This window comes from Trachypithecus francoisi, unplaced genomic scaffold (genome assembly GCF_009764315.1).
Source record: "Trachypithecus francoisi isolate TF-2019V2 unplaced genomic scaffold, Tfra_2.0 Lachesis_group16, whole genome shotgun sequence".
Taxonomy (NCBI): domain Eukaryota; kingdom Metazoa; phylum Chordata; class Mammalia; order Primates; family Cercopithecidae; genus Trachypithecus; species Trachypithecus francoisi.
The window spans coordinates 98,640,146-98,659,690 of record NW_022681461.1 but is presented as its reverse complement, the minus strand read 5'-3'; the positions used below and the strand labels follow the sequence as shown (position 1 = coordinate 98,659,690).

General features: G+C 55.0%; 1 protein-coding gene across 2 annotated transcripts in view; it reads right to left on the bottom strand.

Annotated features, from left to right (window-relative positions):
* The window catches only part of VAV2 (vav guanine nucleotide exchange factor 2), a 232,918-nt gene that overhangs the window by 58,951 nt on the left and 154,422 nt on the right, over window positions 1-19,545 (bottom strand). For both annotated transcript variants that reach the window (XM_033238640.1, XM_033238639.1), the window contains exon 4: window positions 14,530-14,598. In XM_033238640.1, coding sequence (XP_033094531.1) covers window positions 14,530-14,598 — 69 coding nt within the window. The remainder of the gene's footprint in view (window positions 1-14,529; window positions 14,599-19,545) is intronic.

Here is a 19,545-nt window from a genome sequence, read left to right as displayed (position 1 = left end):
TTTCTGGCCTCCGTAATTGCGAAAGCCAATTCCCATAATAAATCCCCTCAGCCATCTACAGAGATCCCACTGGTTATGCTTCTTGGAAGCCGCCAATTGCAACATCTGGGTCATCTGAAGGTTGGCTTCCATTGACTCTTCTTTTCTGAGCATGACTCACTTTCTTCTGTTTCTTGCGTTTGGTGATTTCTTTCTTGGACCCGAGATGCTATGAGCGATATTCAGCCTCCTGAGTAGCAGGGATTACAGGCACTCACCACGATGCCCAGCTGATTGTTTATTTTCTTTTTTTTTTTTTTTTGAGACGGAGTCTCGCTCTGTCGCCTGGGCTGGAGTACAGTGGTGCGATCTCGGCTCACTGGAAGCTCTGCCTCCCGGATTCCCGCCATTCTCCTGCCTCAGCCTCCCGAGTAGCTGGGACTATAGGCGCCCGCCACCTCGCCTGGCTAGTTTTTTGTATTTTTAGTAGAGACGGGGTTTCACCGTGTTAGCCAGGATGGTCTCGATCTTCTGACCTCATGATCTGCCTGTCTCGGCCTCCCAAAGTGCTGGGATTACAGGCTTGAGCCACCATGCCCGGCCTGTTTTATTTTTTATAGAGGACGGGGTTTCACCATGTTGGTCAGGCTGGTGTCAAACTCCCGGCCTCAAGCACTGCGCCCGCCTCGGCCTCCAAAAGTGCTGGGATTACAGGCGTGAGCCACCGCGCCCAGCCACACCTGTGTTGTTTTCCTTTCTTTAATCCATGACTATGAGGAACACTCCTTCATACAGGCTCATTCTTCATGCACCACTTTCCATTAACCTCTTGTCATTCGCCAAGGTTAAAAGTGAGCGACCTCACGTCTGTAATCCCAGCACTTTGGGAGGTGGAGGCGGGCAGATCACGAGGTCAGGAGATCCAGACCATCCTGGCTAACGCGGTGAAACCCCGTCTCTATTAAAAAATACCAAAAAATGAGCTGGGCGTGGTGGTGGGCACCTGTAGTCTCAGCTACTCGGGAGGCTGAGGAGGAGAATGGCGTGAACCCGGGAGGCGGAGCTTGCAGGAAGCTGAGATCGCACCACTGCACTCCAGCTTGGGCGACGGAGCGAGACTCCATCTCAAATAAAAAAAAGAGTGAGCAACCAAAAACACTAGAGGAGAAGCTGTATTTGCGAATCTTTGTCTGGGACAGAATCATCTTAAACATGCAGACAACATCCCTTCTCTCCCTTCCGTCCAATGTCAGTTATCCGAAGCCTGTTGATGCTGGGGGCGTGGAACTTGGGGTCACCCAGTTCTGCCTGTCACACCCTTAGGCTCCCTTCCTACCAGGCCCTCCTTGTGGAGCCCAGAGCACTGGCCGTCGGCCTGGCTACACGGATAGCACTTTTCATTCGTCAGAAGTACTCTCCCAACCATCTGTATTCAATGAACACTGGGAGAGACAGGTTCCTGCGTGTCATTTGAAATTCTAAAACAGTGGAACTGAAATTTCATGACATACATATTCTAAATTATGAGAGAGGGAAAAATAAAGGGAACAGTACAGAAGTGGTTTTTTTAAAATAAAATTAAATTAGGAAAATAAAATCAAACGTATTTGATTTAAAAAGTTAATAATATATAAACTTAGTAATTAAGATAAAAATCTACCAGATTTAATGGGTTTAACCAGTATTTCTCCTACGACCAATTCTGCATCAGAAACAGGTTGGGTCCTTGGGACAGAGGGGACAATGGCCATCTGTCCCAATGACCTCACAGTCTAAGTGGGGAGACTGACCGGGCAGCAGCTGCATCTGAATCCTGGCACCAGGAAATCTCCCAGGTACGGAACAGATCCTAGCGGCAGATGCTACTGGGGTGTAACAAGTTCTGCCCCCCAATAGCTCCTTTCCTTTGGCCATCACTGACGTGGAAATGCCACTGCTACCTGGCTTCTTGGCAAAGGTGCCATCTCCATAAACAAATTTCTGGCACAGGGAGGTGACACATGACCAGTCTTAGTCACCTGGAAGGCAGGTTCACTTACGTCATGACCAGCAGGCCCAGTGTACCTGAGGGCCACAGCTGTCCACTGGGAGGAAGAGGGAACCCTCAGGGTCTGGGTTGGGAGAGGGGTACACCATGAATGGGCCTTTCAGATCCACTGAGGAGTGTGAAGTCTCCTAGGAGTACGGGACAGTGACAGGGGAGGGGGTCCCATTGTGCAAGGACCCTCACCTCGGCGTTCTCACTAGACATGAGCTTGACGAAGACTCAGCTAGGACCCGGCACACGGAACCAGCCCCAGCCCCACATGACCCTCCACGCAATCCCAGAGGAGGGGCTGGGCCGTTGTGGCTTCTCTCTGGACCCAGCCCACTCTCCCACAGTTCTTGAAAAGCGCCCCAAGGCCCTGCCATGTCTGCAAGTGGCTCCGGAATCTCCGTGGCACAATGACATCACCTCCCGTAGCTGTGTGGCCGGTGGCCATGTCACACACTGATCCTTTTCACATCAGTGTCTCGGCTAGAAAGAAGTGTGTGTGGAGGCTCCGTGTCATCAGAGGCTACGCTTCGTGGAAAAACTCCACGCCCATGCCTCACCAGAGTCTGGTCCACAGAGCTGGCCCATCCTCATCACTTCGGAACAGGTGGGCTGCAGTGGGTCTCTTGTTGGCAGGAACTCGACTCTCGCTCCTGAGCCCCTGGAGGGGAGGCGGTGAGGCAAACTAGGGTTGTTTTTGTAGACCTTCCTGTTTCTAGCTGTGTCACTGTGGGCAGGATAACCTAAGCCTCAGTTCCTCCATCTGCAACAGGAGGGGGACAGTTGCAAGGACCAGCCATCACGTACAAGACCAGTAGAGGCTGAGCATACAGTAGGTGCTCAGTAAGTGGGAGCGTGGCCCATCACCCCAGAGGGCGGAAGGAGGCGCTCATTCAATGAGACGGCATTGAGCACAGCGGCCGCGGTTCAACACACAGAGTGGCCAGCATTAAAAATGACAGATTTTTTTAAAACCTGGGAGACTAGAAAGTTGGACGGGGAGGTTGGTGCTGCTTTAATTTCTGCTCAGCTGCTTTAATTTCATGAGTTTCAGGGGTGATTCTTCTCTGACCAGTGGCCCATGAGGAGGCCCGACATGGCCAGGCAGGAATGTGGAAGCCCAGATGTGAATGGACCTCCAAGGTCAGACCTGAGCCCAAGCCCAGCTCCCTCCACCCTGGGCCAGTGACCACCCCTCCTTCCTTCCTGCCCCGTCTCATCCTCTCGCTACTGCTGTTTTCTGGGAGTCAGCTGTGCTGACAGATGCTAAATCCCGACCATTATTTTTGTCCTCACAATAGCCTGAAATCTTCCAGCAGGGGCCCTGCGCACGGCTGCGGTCCTCCAGGGACAGCAAAACCTGCCACCTTCACCTTCTGCCCGAGACCCTGAGGCCCCAGCCCAACAGCCTCGCCCGCCTGCCCCGATTCTGTTACAGAAAGGCAGCTGCTCAGAGGCCGTCGCCCCCGCCGCTCACAGAAAATTAAAGAAAACCAACAAACTCTGCTTTCTGCCCCTGGTGAGCCTGTGTGTTTACGACGGACATAAAATAGTGCTGCTGACAGGCTCAGATGCGCCGCACTGGCCCCGGGCTGTCTGATGCCGCCAAGCAGGGTACCAAGCTGCCATTAGTGTGTTACTAGGAGACCGAGTCGGACATTTCCTGACCTCGGTCCACACCACGGGGTGCTTCATCCCCAGGGGGCTGGAGTGGGGGCGGCAGACAGAGGACGCATCAAGCCTCTGAAGAAGCCGGCTGGGAACTGGATGGTGTGCATGTGGGGAAGGACGGATGGACAGATAGACAGACAGGCAAGAACCACTTTACACATCAGGGAGCTCGTTCTCACACGCCCTGGCAGACCCTCACCATGACCCATGAGGGAGGGAGGCCCTGCTTTTTCTACAGGTGGGGAAACCAGGACTCAAAGAGGGCATGGGAGTCACCCAGCTCGCCAAGCCATGTAGGCGCGCACCTGCACAGGCCTCGGCTACTGGATTCCCGGAAGGAGACCCGTCCACCGGACTGTCCCTCCTGGCCGTAACTCCCTCTTTTGGGGGGATTCTTTCTAAGCAGTAAAAGAGCCTCCCACCATCTAAAAATACTCAGGAGCCAAAAAAGAACAGCCCCTGGGGCCAGGTCACAAGGACTGGGCCCAGGGGAATGTCCCGGGCCACAACACACGGTTTCAATTCCTCCTTTGCCATGTGAAGCATGCTGTGTGACCTCCGGCAAGTCACCTACCCTCTCTGAGCCTTAATTTGTGCAACTGCAAAATGGGGGCTGGAGCACCAACCCGGAAGTGTTGTGAGGGCTGAGATGAAGTGGCAAAGCCCAGGGCCTGGCTCTCAGGGGGACAGGAGCGGGGACCGTCGAACACCGTATGGACCTATGGCTCAGATCCTCCAGTACAGGAATCATGAATGCTCTCGGGACCTCATTACCCCCAGCCCTTCCTCCTACCGCAATGCACCAGGCCCAGGCCTAGTTAGGCGTCCTCTCTGTGCTCCGCTCCCTCACAAATGACCCTTATGGAGCGTTTATCTCGGCAGTGAGAAACAAAAGCAGGAAGTCAAGGGAAAGTTGGTGGCAGAGACTGTCCTGCTGTCCTTTCTAAGCATCTGGTGAAGGTAAACTTCAATTCAGCCTGGTAGGGCTGGGGGCTACTTCTTAGAGAAGGTGACCTGTGGGCTGGGTTTTGTAGAATGAATAGGAGTTGGGCAGTCAATATAGGAGATACTATGTACATGATGGGACTTCTATAGTAAAACCCAGCATGTGACGCTTGTTCATTTTAGAGCAATATTTGTTAAGTGCCACTGTGTGTCACTCAGGTCGATGCTGAATACAAGGGAATCAAAAGGGAGAAGTCTTCCTCTTCCAGGAGAGTACCAGGAATGCGCTTTAGTCGGGGAGGGACCTTCATCAGACACAACGCAGCCCCTTCATTCGGGCTGCAGCCCAGCCGTCTACTCCTTCCTGGAAAATGGCAAGATGAATGTATATGTCTTTAAAGCCGCCTCTTCTGTGCCTGTCCCCTCCATCTGCAGAGACTGCATGACGTGAGACCGGAGAGTTGGTGTGACCGCATCGGTCCTGACAGCACTCGAGTTTAACGAGGTAATAAAAATGAAAGCCTCCGGAAGTCCCAGGCCATACCTGCTCTCACACCCACGGGAATGTGGAGCGGGTGGGGTGGTCACGCATGCCTGCTCTGCGTGCGTCAGAGGGCTCCCCTGCCATCTCCCACTGAGAAGGAACAAATGGCCTCTCCCTCAGTGCTGGGGGTGGGGGAGCAGGGTTGCGAGGTCACTGAAGCCCCCAGACACATGGCAGCAGGGCCTCTGGAGACAGCTGGGGCCCACTGTGGTGCCAGAGTACCAAGGGCCCAACAGGACGTCCGGGGGGGGCAGGGAGAGCCCCTGAAAGCACGGCGCTCTCATCCCAACCAGCTGCGGCCTCCACAGCCAGCCCCACAGGGAAGTGCTGATGGCTCCGTTAACACGGAAAGTGAGAGCAGGGAGCCCCTGCCCAGCAGTCCCGCAGCCACCTCCTGACAGGGACCGGGCTTGTCTCGACCACAAGAGTGAGAAAGGCTGGACTGTGTACACAGGATCACCTCCGAGCCAGGCCCATTGGCCCTCAGTTCCTGAGAACAGACACAGCAGAGACCCAGACACTCCTAAAACCCCAGCCCAAAGCAAGGCAGTGGCTGGCCTGGCACAGGGGGCAAGAGCAGGTTTCCTAAATCACACTTTGGCAAATCCTATGCACTCTTCAAAATGAACACCTCCTCCAGGAAGCCTTCCTGCCCTCCTGGCTTGTCAGGGTCTGCCCCCAGAGGCTGCTGCCTGGATAGCACACGTGGGAGGTAGAGGACCCTCAAGAGTGAGAAGTGCAGGGTCCCACAAAAGTCCCAGGTCCCAGGTCTGCGGGACAGGGCTCTTTTAGCCACCCCTGGGGTTAGGGAGGGGTGGTCTGACAATGACCCTCGGAGAGACAGAGCTGAGCTCAAATTGCAGCTCTGCACCCTAGTTCTGTGTGACCCTGACCAGGCGCCTGCCTCTCTCAGAGCCCAGTCTGCTTCCTGTCCAGGCAGAGGGCTCAGGGCCCCGCCTGCAGGGCTCAGTGAGATACAACTGGAAGCATCTTGACAGTGGCACCCTCCGGGGATGCTGGCTTCATTCCCTCCATTCAACCAATCCCCACAGCCAGGCCTGGCCTCACAGTCACACCGAGCAGCAAGAGACCCTCGGTAGCATTTGAGGGAGCCACATGCTGCCAAGGAGAAGCCCGGGTGGGGCCAAGCATGCAGTCTTAAAGGGTCTGTTGTGCAAATGAGGCACCACGGCCAGCGGGGAGGCAGCTCCAAGCAGATGATGCCACAGTCCAGCCACGGGTGTCCTTGTCGATGAAGGACCTGGCGGGGCAAAGGCCTTTCTGTCCCAGCCGTCACCCGCCTTAAGAAACCCCACCTGTCTTCCGTCCCTCCAGCCTCCCCTCCATCCCCGCACGAGCCTCGGGCCACCAGGGAGGGACAGGAGGACACCTGTCAACACCTCCGCTGGGGCAGGGGGTTTCATTCTGGCCTCCTTCAGACCACGGCAGGGTTTACGTGTGCCTGGGGCCGGGGGCTGTCTAACAGGGCTGGATTCATTTGCTTGTTTGTCGTGGGGCCATTTTTGTGGCGTCTGCTTTCAAACTTGTCCCCTTTGGAAAAACAATCCTCTGGGGTGGACATAAAGCATCCCAGACCCAGCCTCTCCCAGCTCAACTTGGGCTCCACATGCAGGCGTCCTCCACAACGTGGACCTCCCAGCGTGAAGATGAACGTACGTGAGCTCAGGAGATGGCATCTAAACAAACCTCCTTTGGGAGAAGTGGGCAGGGTGAGGACAACGTGGGGAGGGTGGGCCACAGAAGACAGTGATTTGTTCCTCACTCCTTGTCCCCCTGCAGACAAACGGCACAGCACAGAGTGGCCAAGGCCCCAGGGCAGGATCCAGTGGGAGAAGCGTGGCCTCTCCCCTCCCAGGTCACCGCCAGCAGGCAGCTCCCACTCCCTCCCCGGGTAGAAAGAAGACGTCCAAACAGCCTCGACACCAGAAACTCCTTCCACATTTTATGCATCCTAAAAAATTATCCCAACGATGCTAACGTGACACATTTAAAGCTGCACAGTCATTTTATGATGCAATAAAGCATGCAGCTCTATATTCGCGGATAAATTACACTCCCTGCCGTGTCACCATCACATTTGTTTAAGCCTGAAAATCACTTCAGCTCCCAGGAAAGTGAAACCAGTGTTATGCAAAGCAGGCTCCTAAATCATAAAATTGTAGATTTGTCAAGCTCAGAGGGATTCACAGACCCTCCGGGAGGACGCTTTCGTTTCAGAGACCGGGAAACTGAGGCCCTGAGTGGCATTTAACCCGCCTACAGCAGCAGCCCCTTGAAAGGAAAGGCCAGCTAGACGTCGGGCCCTGGCGACTCGCCACACTAAAGCAGCCAGCAGCCCCGGCCTCACATCCACGCGCTCGCCCAGAGCCCTGGCCCCAGAATCTCCCTCCCCGCTGGCACTCAGGGGCCGCTCTCCCTTCAAGGATGCTCCCGCTCAGAGGCTCTCTGGGGAGAAGCCAGGAGGGCAAGTGGTTCCCGACAGAGCCTGGCTGTGTCTGGGATCACTCCCTCCTCATGCAGCCACTGGAGTGGTGGAGTGCCTTCCCACAGCAGCCTGTGGGGTCACAGGACCCCGCTCTGCAGACAAGGATGCTCCTGGTGAGGCATGTTTACCAGCTGGCCGTCAAACATCTAGCAGCACACCCCGGGAAGAGGATCCAGGTCCAACCACCCCTCCCCCAGCCACACAGGATCAAGCGGTTAGCTAAATAAAGCTCAGTCTCATGTCCACGTCCTTCCTCTGGCCTCTCATCTGCCCCGAGTGAGAGCTTTCAGATTTCTCCCATGTCCCTTCAATTCCCCTAAGAATTCTCAGGGGCTTCTGACCTGCTGGCACCACAGGAGGGAGGGCAGAGGCAGGCGGCCTGGCCCTGCTGGGGACTGGGGTGTGCAGCCTACTTCACAGGCAAGGGCCGCCCTGCCACAGTGGCACCAGTGTCCTCACAAGACACACTCATCATGGCACTCTGTGGCACCCAATCCGGGTGCCCTTTCCAAATCCTCCTCCATCGAGACCTGGCAGCATTCCCAGGGCCTCCCACAGACTGCAGTGGACCATGTTCAGCCTCAGTGAACAGAAAATAGGAACCAGGAACGGCTGGCTGCAGTGCCAGGAGGGAGACAGAGGGCCCTGGAACTCCAGGCCAGAGCGATCAGAGGGATGTTTCTCGAAGCTGGAAGGAAGAAGCCACTGTGCCAGCTACCGCTGTGCCCACTGAGGCTGACCACTGAGTAAGATCATCGCCACCTACCGCTGTGCCCACTGGGGCTGACCACTGAGCACGGGCATCGCTGGCATGCAGCCACCTTCCTGGATGCCCAGCAGCGCTGCCCCCTGCAGCCAGCACAGGCTGACCCAAGGTGTCCTTCTACTGCGCGGAGAAGCACTGTCACTGCAGTGCCACCAGGTTGGGGTCACAGCAGACATTTGGATGTGAGCCCTGTGCCTTCCTGGGGGAACGGTGGTCCTCCCTGTGAGTCCCCAGGGAACTTCTAGAATTCCCATACCTTGCAAACACCAAGCCTTGTCCCACAATAGCACAATATACCAGACTTGCACGGGAACAACCCTCAGCCACGCCTCCAGATGGGGAGCCTCACCTTGCCCTCCAGCCTCGCCTTCCACACCCTGCCCAGCTCCTCGTGCTGGGATACTGCCCAGGTCTTCAGCAAGCTCCTCCTTGGGTGCTGAGGTCCGGCTGTCCCCTCTTCTGAGAAGCCTTCCTTTCTTTCTGACCTAGCACTCCGCCAGCCCCACTCTGCTCCCACAGCCAACCATCTTGTGTCTCACTCTTCTGTGTACAAACCTGCCTCTGGACCCCAGGCTGGGAGACCCCCAGTGCAGGCATCTAGCCCAGGGCCCCCAAGACTTGGGCAGGAACGAGAAGGGAAGCACAGTGCCTGCCAAGGAAAAGCCATTATGCAAACGCAAGGTACTGATTATTAGAGCAATTTAAAAACAGGCCGTCCATTTGGGCTTATTTTGCTCGATAAAGCATTTTTAAGTGGCAATATTTTGTGTTAATTTTTTCAACCAGCTGCTCTTATTATTTGATTATGCATTATTCAAAGCTCTCAAAAGCGAGCTTAGAGCACTTGAGAAAGTAACTTCAGTGTTATACGTGCCCACGCAGGGGACTGGTTCCAGCTCCCATTAAGATGTTCTGGATCCAAGACCCATGCGACCCGGCACACAGCCACTGGCCACGTGCCATGTGTGGCTGTCCGGCTCACAACATAACAAGCTGTAGTGATCTGCGCCCAAGTGCAAGCTCCATGCCAGATCAGAGGACTCAGTGCAACAACCACAAAATGTACGCTGCCCAAGGATGATCTGTGATACTGATCACAAGGTGACCCAGATAATATTTTGAATATGCTGGGTTAAATATAAGACACATTTTTTTTTCTTTTTTTTGAGAGATGAGGTCTTGCTCTGTCACTCAGGCTGGAGTGCAGTGACACGATCTATGTTGCCCAGGCTGGTCTCAAACTTCTGGCCTCAAGCAATCCCAAAGTGAACTGCTGGGATTACAAGTGTAAGCCACTATGCCCAGCCTACAAAATACATTCTTAAGATTAGTTTCATTTGTCCCTTCTTATTTTTTGACGTGACTCCGCTGTAATCCCACCACACTGCCCTGAAACTGTCCTTCGGTTTCCACACTCCCCATGGGGCCTAGGTCTTGGGAGGCAGGAAATGTGTCTTCATCTTAATGTGTTTCTAGCTCCTGGCCCCAAGACTGACACACAGAGAGTGTTGAGGAACCAGCTGACGATGGAATTTAGGATGATTGTGTGAATGAATGAAAGTATAAGGCCGGGCGCGGTGGCTCAAGCCTGTAATCCCAGCACTTTGGGAGGCCGAGGCGGGTGGATCACGAGGTCAGGAGATCGAGACCATCCTGGCTAACACGGTGAAACCCCGTCTCTACTAAAAAATACAAAAAACTAGCTGGGCGAGGTGGCGGGCGCCTGTAGTCCCAGCTACTCGGGAGGCTGAGGCAGGAGAATGGCGTGAACCCGGGAGGCGGAGCTTGCAGTGAGCTGAGATCTGGCCACTGCATTCCAGCCGGGCGACAGAGCGAGACTCTGTCTCAAAAAAAAAAAAAAAAAAAGAAAGCATACAGGCACTCACACGGTGCCCCTCGCTGGTCTCCTAAAACCACATTTCCAGGTTCCCTGGGAGACAGATGCATCTGTGAGCCAGTATTTGACTTTCCCCAAACAGTTGCAGAGTGTCTGGGGTCTGGGTAGCCAGGGGAGTCCTTTAGACATTCAAGGTGACTCTCATGTTGGGCATTTGGCTATGGGCCCAAAGCAAAGAACAGGTGCGTTCTGCTCCAAACGTCCCTTCCCTCTCCTCACTTCTGTGCCTGCTGATATGGTCTGGCTGTGTCCCCACCCAAATCTCATCTTGAATTGTAGTTCCCATAATCCCCGTGTGTTGTAGGAGGGACCTGGTGGGAGGTCATTGAATCATGGAGGCGGTGACCCTCATATCCCTCGTACTGTTCTCGTGATAGTGATCTGATGGTTTTATAAGGGGCTTTCTGCACTGCTCCTTGCTGCTGCCATGTGAAGAAGGACGTGTTTGCTTCCCCTTCCACCATGACTGTAAAGTTTCCTGGGGCCTCCCCAGCCTGTGAGTCAACTAAACCTCTTTCCTTTCTAATTCAAGAAATCTTTCAACTATAATACTAATGCACCTGGCTTCTGATTAGACCATTTCCCCAGCTCTAGCCTTGAAAATTAACAATTACATTCTCTCCCCAAGTAGGATCCAAGTAAGAAATGGCATGCGTTTGTGTCTTGTAAATTGCCATAATGGCTAAATATCCACACCAAGTCCACAGAGAAAGGATAGGACATCTTGCCTTTCAGTGAAAGAAGGAGGGGGGAAAACAACATAAAAAATGTATTAAACTCGAGCCACCGGGACCAAATCGCAAGTTAAAGATTCAGATGCATTCCCCTTCCTTAGAACTGATGATTTACGTTTGCAATAACTGCAGTCATAAAGAGCTCATTGGATTAAGGAGGCTCAGTCTTAATGTCAGGGAATAACATTATTGGACGATGTAAAGCCACATGTTGCCGGAGTTGCTTTTCTGGGTGAGAAGAATTCCACCTTGCATTTTGGTTCAAGAGATCAGTCACAATCAGGATGGGCAGAGAAAGATGGAAAATGGGCAACCCAGCCAGGTGCGGTGGCTCACGCCTGTAATCCCAGCACTTTGGGAGGCCGAGGTGGGTGGATCAACTGAGGTCAGGAGCCAAGACCAGCCTGGCCAACATGGTGAAACTTTGTCTCTACTAAAAATATAAAAACTAGCCGGGTGTGGTGGCACATGCCTGTAATCCCAGCTACTCGGGAGGCTGAGGCAGGAGGTGGAGATTGTAGGGAGCTGAGATCGCACCACTGCACTCCAGCCTGGGTGACAAGAGCAAAACTCCATCTCAAAAAAAGAAAAAAAAAAAAAATGAAAAAGAAAATGGGCAACCTGGGATCTAGCCTGACTCTCCAGATAAAAATCCTTGAAATTGAATGTGCTCTATAAACCAGCAGGGGCAGGCCTGGCCATGTGGGGGACTTAGTTCAGAGAGTGTCCAGGGCTTAACACCCAGGAGGCTCTATGGAGTGGGCATTTTATGCCAGTCCCTGGCCACACAAGGCCAATGTGGTCCCCATCATCCGGAGCCCTCCTGTGATGACTGTCCAGAAACACTGAGGGATGTTTCTGGAGAGCACAGAACCCCAACCTCAGGCTGGTAACTTAGGAGACACAGCAGGTCAGGAACTTGCCCTCACACCGGCCAGGAGCTCCCCAGGCTCTGGGGGGCACAGGCTCCGTGTGGTGGGGGGTTAGGGTCAAATCGTGGCTCTGCCACTTACTAGCTGGGTGACATGGGCCAGTGGTATCCCCTCTCTGGGCCTCAGTTTCCTATCTGTAAAATGAGGACAACCACAGAACAGACCTCACAGAGCAACTGAGGGTGGGGGACGCGAGGGAATGAAGCCCAGCAGTGCACAGCCCCAAAAAAGCTCGTAAGCACCATCCACTGTTGCTGTCATTGTCACGTGGGTACAGGCGTCCTACCACGTGCAGAAGGCTTGCCCTGCTAGGGATGGACCAGGAGAAGACAGAAAGAAGACACAGGGTCTGACCCTCTGATAGGCAGGGGACAGGCATTTAACTCCCTAATCATGGCGCACCCCTTGGGCAGCCTAGAGGCCCAACAGAGGCATGGGTGCTGAGGGGGCGCTGGCCAGGATGGCGCACAAGAGGCTTCACACAGTGGGAGACACCTTGGCCTGGATGTGGCAGAGAAGGATTTCCAAGGCACGGAATGCCGGGAAGGGTACGGGGGGTATGGTTCCAACTCTGTGCATAGCAAGTAGGGTGGCTGCAGACTCTGCTGGGGGCTGGGGCTTATCCTTCAGGGACTTCCCTCTGGCTATGCCACCAGCCAGAAGCCCTGTCCCATCGGAGCCTCAGTTTCCTCCCCCCTTACACAGTTGAGATGGACAGTCCCTCAGTCAGTCTCAGGAGCCTGCATGCTGCAGTGAGCAGTTTTGGGAATTTTTTTTTTTTTTTCCCAGACGGAGTTTCACTCTTGTGGCCCAGGCTGGAGTGCGGTGGTGCGATCTTGGCTCACTGTAACCTCTGCCTCCTGAGTTCAAGTGACTCTCCTGCCTCAGCCTCCCAAGTAGCTGGGATTACAGGTGTCCACCATTACACCTGGCTAATTTTTGTATTTTTAGTATAGACAGGGTTTCACCATGTTAGCCAGACTGGTCTCCGACTCCTGACCTCAGGTGATCTGCCCATCTCGGCCTCCCAAAAAAGTGCTGGGATTCCAGGAGTGAACAGCTGCTTTTGGGAATTTTCGAAGTCTCCCTCAGATTCCTGAGGCTGGTCAGGGTGGACAGTGGCCTCCAGGTGGGCGCCCCAGGCCTGGCTGTGACCTGCATGGCCCCTGTGCCTACCTCTCCCCTTCAGGATGCTCTACAACCCTCAGACCCACGTGGGGCCGACCGGATGTCTGGAGGAGCTCTGGGAGTCTGACCAGTGGGATTTCCCCAGGACCCCGTGGCCAGCCCAGCATCAAAGGGACGGGCTGATGGCAGCCACTCCAGCTGGTGGGTGAGGAATTTCTTCACAGAAGTGCATGAGACTGGGCCACCAGCGTGGCGCTGCGTGCTGATCTGGGGATGACTTGAATTGTGTCTATAGACAGGGATCCTGTGGGAAGTATTTTCCTGGGCCCCGCAACGTAAAGGCAGCTCTGGATGTGGGCTGAGCAGTAAGACAGGCAAAGCTCCAGCCTACACAGCAGGTGCACAGTACACGCGGCTCCCCCTCTTACTCCTCTCTTGGTTGCCATTCTCAGTCTGTGCTCCAAGATGAAGGGAGAGAGAAACCCTAAGAGTCTTCCCAGAAGAAACTGTGGTTGAGCTAAGAACACAGAAGCTGCTGTCAAACAGTTCCAGACGCCCCCAGGCAGCAAGGAAGCCCGAAGACACCATGTCCCGGTGGCCTGGGAGGGCGGTGGATGAGCCAGGCTGTGAGCCCCCAGCAAGGACGCTAGGTCTCAGCCTGGGTCCCTCACCTGCAGGTGAGGCCCCGTCCTCCTACCCTCCTACCTCCCTCCTCCCGGAGCGGGTCATGTGATCCCAGCCTGGTCACAGACTCCCACAGGTCCCAGTGGGGCTGTAGCCCTGGTGCAGCGGCCAGGCTTGGGCAGTGCCTGGTGGAGCAGAGGCCTCTCAGAGGGAGGAATGAGGTGGACACAGAGAAAAGCAGAGGCGGGTCCACTGAGGCAGGGCAGTGCCTGCTGGGCCACGTGTCAACCCCAAGCCCACATACTCCTGTGCCCTGAGCCTGCGCTCCAGGGGCCTCTGCTTCTGGTAGCACCGCTCCCTCCTCAAGACACGGCATCCCAAGACCCGGCTTGGGGAGCATGGCCGAGCCCCCTCTCTGCCCCACAGCTTCGCAGAGACAAGCCCTCTTGGAGGACCCTGGTAGGGCAACAGGCCAACACCTGGGCCAGCCATTAGACTGGCTTGGCAGCCTTCTAGAATGTACAAGGGGTGTGAAGATCTGCTCATCTCTGAGGCCTCACAGATGCATGCCTTCCCACTCAGCATGGCAGCCCACGCCATGATCCATCATGAGGAGACACCCCGGTGGGAAGAGCCAGGGCCAGCTCTGCCTGCACTGAGGCTGCCACTGTTTCCTGTTGACTCCCTGGACACCACCAGGAACCCCCCCGCCCCTCCCTCCTTCCCTCCTCCCCTCTTCCCATCCCTCCTCCCATCCCCCCGCCTTACTCAGCCAGCTCCTCCAGGCTTCGGTAGACGTCATCGTCATTCTCTGTGGTCTCCTCTGAGGGAAAAGGCCTGCGGAAGAGAAGGCGAGAGGGAGGTGAGCAGGTCCCGGCACTGCCGGCCAGTGGGACCCCAGCCGGACCCCGCAGCAGAGCCCAGTGTGGCCCAGGCAGGAGCAAAGGGGCTCTTGTCCACTCTCTGGAAGGACACGGGGTGCGCGGATAGTGATCGGAGTCACAGAATGAGCCAACTGGGCCGTAGGGCAAGAGGAGACCCATGCCCAGCTCACCAGGGGGCAAGGAATGTGTCACGGGCACTCTGGCCTCTGGGTGTCCAGTGGGCAGATGAGAGGCCCAGGTCAGGGCTGCAGAAGGCGTTCATCTGCCCAGCGACCTGCCTTCCCCTTTACCCGCACTCCCACTTCCAGGGGGTTCACAGTGGAGAGAAGGCTCCTTGCACACCTCCTAGTGGGCAGGTGGGAGGGCTGCCAGCTCAGTCCCTGCAGGAGAGGAAGCAGGAGGGGACTCCAGAAGGGAGGGGTGAGTTCTGAGGTACCAAGGGTAGGGGCTCACCTACCCCACCCACCAGCACCTGGCTTGAGGTCAGGAAGAGAGTCCCGAAAATGAAAAGCCCTCGGAACCTTCTGCATGGATCTGCAGCCTCCCCTCCTACAAAGGGAGCAGGAGCCCCATGGGCACTCTCCAGAAGGAACGTGGCACTGATCTCCCTCCCCCTCCTCCCCCAAGACGCCCCAACCCTGGTGCCTTTCTTCAGTTCAGGATGGTATATAAATATATTTATATATATAAACTTTAATCATCTGGGCTCTTCTTGAGTCTCATTTTTGTGGAACTCTCATGCATATGTATATAATTATAATTGTTTTTCTCCTGTTCATCTGTCTTATGTCAATTCAATTCATAAACCCCCCCCAAGAACCTGGAGGGGTGGAAGGAAGCGGTTTTCCTCCCCCAGGACCAAAGCATCGCTCTGCTCTGTCCTCTGCAGACAGACAGATGGGTGTAGCCCCGAGTCTACAGGCCTCCCTGCACAAGGCAAGCCTGGGCCAGCACAGGCCAACCACTCAGAGCTGAAATGCCGGGCCAGCCTCGGGGAGGGGGCAGAGGCGGAGGGGAGGGAGGGGTGGGATGGAGGAGAGGCAGGAGAGGCAGATCAAACACCCAGAAGAGGGGGCTGCAGCTGGTTCAACGCTACGGGCCAAATCCACTCATCTCTACAGGAGACCTGAAAGGCCCCTTAATTAAACCAAGCATCCCCGTGTAGCCCCCGGGTGCGTGTTCTGGTAGGAAACCTGTCACTAAGGATGGGACGGGAGATCCCAGCGGGGGGCTGCCTGGGCCCAGATGCCAGCTGGGATTGCTTCCTTGCCTGGGGTCAGGCTGACATTTGCTCAGCCCGAGATCCAGCAGGGACGCAGTCCATCCTGGCAGCCCTGCCCCACCTGGAGGCTGGGGGCCTGTGCTCCTGAGGGAGGGGCAGGGGGGAGTCCACTGAGCTGTGAGCTGGAGGCCTGGGTCCTACCTGGCTCTGTCACAGACCTGCAGGGACTAGGTCTCAGGTTGGAGGTCCCCAAGCCAGACGCACCAGGCCATTGGTCAGTGTGCCCCTGTGGCTTCCTGGTAAAAGCCCGTGTCCAAGGGGGCAGCATGGCCAGGCCTGACCTCTGCATGGGTGAGCTCGGCTCTCTCCTCCAGCCACTCTCCCTCCTTCCACCCATCACCATACAGCCACATCCCCCAGTGGAGGTGCGTGTCCCGAGTCACGGGCAGAGCTGAGGCTGCCACGACATCCTCCGCACCAGGGCTCTGTTGCTGACACAGCACCATTCACGGCCAAGAAGCCCCTCAAGGAATCCATCTCCTCCTGTGACATGCAGAGCCCCAGGCTGACACAGACCCCGTGCAGCTGATGGGGGTGGAGCTGAGAAGCCACAACCTGGAGGGGCCGGCCCACACGCGGGTGACCCTGGAAAGCACAGGAGCACGTGGGGGGCCACGAGCCAGGGAGGCTCTGCCAGGCTGAGATGTGGCTTCAGGACCCAGAGGTGGAGGCTTCTTTCCCTTCAGCATGAAGCCCCGCTGCCAGGACCCGCCCTGGGCCGTCGCCGCTCCCACACCAGCCCCTCGCTTACGTCCAGCCATCCCTGTCTCCGACCTCATCAGTCATTTCTGCTTTTTCTACATTTTCAGCGATGATTGGTATGACTTCCGTAATAAAGAAAAACAGAATCAAAATTCTCATTATGAAAACGTGTCCTCATCGTAAGAAAATATTTTAAACCCCACTCATCTCCTATAAAAGTATGTTATGTAAAAAATGACATCGTGGCAAAGTACGAACATGCTTTCTCACGCAGAATGTAGAGAGGGAAGAGAAAATACCAAACTCCTGAGGTTGTGCTCTTGTTCAAATTTGATCACAGAGTGTGGGTGACAGTTTAGGGAAATGGGGCATCCCATGGAATCCTGGATTATCAACAGGTCGGCCATTCGGGGACTGTACTTCCAGAACCCGTCCTGCTAAGCCAACCGAGAGATGCATTCACACTTGGAAGGAAACGCACCCTAACGGTGAGTAAGCACACACACCTGCCTCTCACTCTTCCTGTGCCTAGGCAGACATCACTCATCAATCAAAGCTCTCCTATCCCTGAAGCACAGCGTTCTTAACACAGGGCTCTACTCCTCCATCAGTCCTGGGACTCAGACGGAACCCACCTGCCCTGCCAGGAGAGCTAAGCCCGGGGCAGCGAAGGAGAGGAAAAGCTCTGGAGCTGGGCTAACCCAGGTGTGAACCCCAGGTCCATCCCCTGCTCCCTGGGACCTTGGACAAGCTACTAAACCTCTCTGAGTGTCCGCCTTCTCCCCGTGGAAAATGGAAGTAATAGTGTCTTCTCAGAGGGCTGCTGGGAAGAGCACCTGCAGGACGGCAGAATGCACTGGACTTAGTGGGGTCCAACAACAGCAGCTGTGATTTAGTGTTTCTAGTATCATCCTCACTCAGGGCACTTTCCGCTGTCCAAGAAAACTGCCTTCGGAAGCCTCGTGAGGAAGCCCCACTCGCCATGATGATTTCGGATTCTTGTTTCCTAACACAGAAAGTGAGAGCCCACTAAAATAAGGCACAATAGTCATTTCAAAACCTTTTGTCGGCCAGGTGCAGGGGCTCACACCTGTAATCCCAGGACTTTGGGAGGCCCGAGGCGGGTGGATCACTTGAGGTCTGGAGTTCGAGACCAACCTGACCAATGTGGTGAAACCCCATCTCTACTAAAAATACAAAAAAATTAGCCGGGCGTGGTGGTGCGCACCTGTAATCCCAGCTACTCAGGAGGCTGAGGCAGGAGAATCACTTGAACCCGGGAGGCGAAGGTTGCAGTGAGTCAAAGACTGCACCACTTCACTCCAGCCTGGGTGACAGAGTGAGACTCCATCTCAAAAGAATAAATTAAAAAAAAAAAAAAAAAAAACCTTTTGTCTTTTAAAAACCTGACCTTGAGCTGTGGTTGTTGTTTAAATTTCCCTTCCTGCATTTCATTTGGTGTCTTGTTCAACCCCTCCTGTCATCTCCTTTACCTGCCCGACCCAGAGGAGATAAAGCAGGAATGTTAAAGTCCAAAGAATTATACTGCTGCCCGTAAAATCTTTACTACTTTTATTCTAAGATCCCTATTTGAGGCCACAAATCCCCTTGAGAATGGAGCTGCAAATCCAATTATTTTCTGCCACAGCCCAACAAAGGCTCTGCCAGGAGGGGAAGAGCAGGAGAGGGAGGCAGCCTGTCAGGGACCATGCGGGGCCTCAGTGCCCGGCCGCTGGGGCAGGAATACGCAGGAGACTAGAGGAGGTTTCACCAGGTCCCGGTCCCCTTTCACTCCACTGCCCCCACACCCCTCACACCCATGCTGACTCTGGCCTTTGCACCTGCTCTGCTGTCTGCCTTCAGTCCCCTGCCCTCCCACCATTCACCCAAGTGCTAGCATCCTTCAGAGCTGAATCCAAGCCCTACCGCATGTGGGAAGACTCAGTCTCTCAGCCTGGGTTGGCCTCTGCCTAGCACAGTGCCTGGCGCTAGAAAGGCATGGATGAGTACATGGATGGATGGGTGGATGGGTGGATAGATGGGGGGATGGATGGTTGGCGGGCTGGCTGAGTGGGTGCCTGGGTGTGTGGGTGGATGGGTGAGTGGAGGGTGGATGAATGGATGGTGGGTAAGTGGGTGAACAGATGGATGGATGGGTGGGTGGGTGGGTGGACAGGTGGGTGGGTAAGTGGGTGGGTGGATGGATGGGTGGGTGGGTGGGTGGTGAGTAGATGGATGAATGGATGGGTGGGTGAGTGGGTGGATGGGTGGGTGAGTGGGTGGATGGATGGATGGATGAATGGATGGATGGATGGATGGATGGGTGAGTAGATGGATGAATGGATGGATGGATGGTGAGTAGATGGATGAATGGATGGGTGGGTGGGTGGGTGGGTAGATAAATGGATGGGTGGGTGGGTGGGTGGATGGATGAACGGATGGATGAACAGATGCATGAATGGATGGATGGGCGGGTGGTTGGATGAACTGATGCATGGGTGCATGGATGGATGGATGGATGGATGGATGGATGGATGAGTAGCTAGATGGGTAAATGGCTAGGTTGGTGGGACGGGTGGATAAGTGATAGATGGGTGGGTGGGTAAGTAAGTGGGTGGAAAGACAGATAAATGGGTTGTCGGGTGGCTGGATTCATGAGTGCATGGATGGATGTCTGGGAGGACAGGTGGATGAGAGAGTAGTTGGACTTTGTGGGTTGATAAGACAGATGGATGAGTGGATGGATGAACAAATGAGAGGGTTGGTGGGTGGGATTAGTGGGTGATGGATAAGTAGACAGAAGGGTGGGTGTCAGATATTCTCAGGCTGCTCTTTAACCCCTGAAATGGCAGCCTCAAATTAGATCCAAGGAAGCACTTTAAAAATTTTTTATTTATTTATTTATTTTGTTTTTGA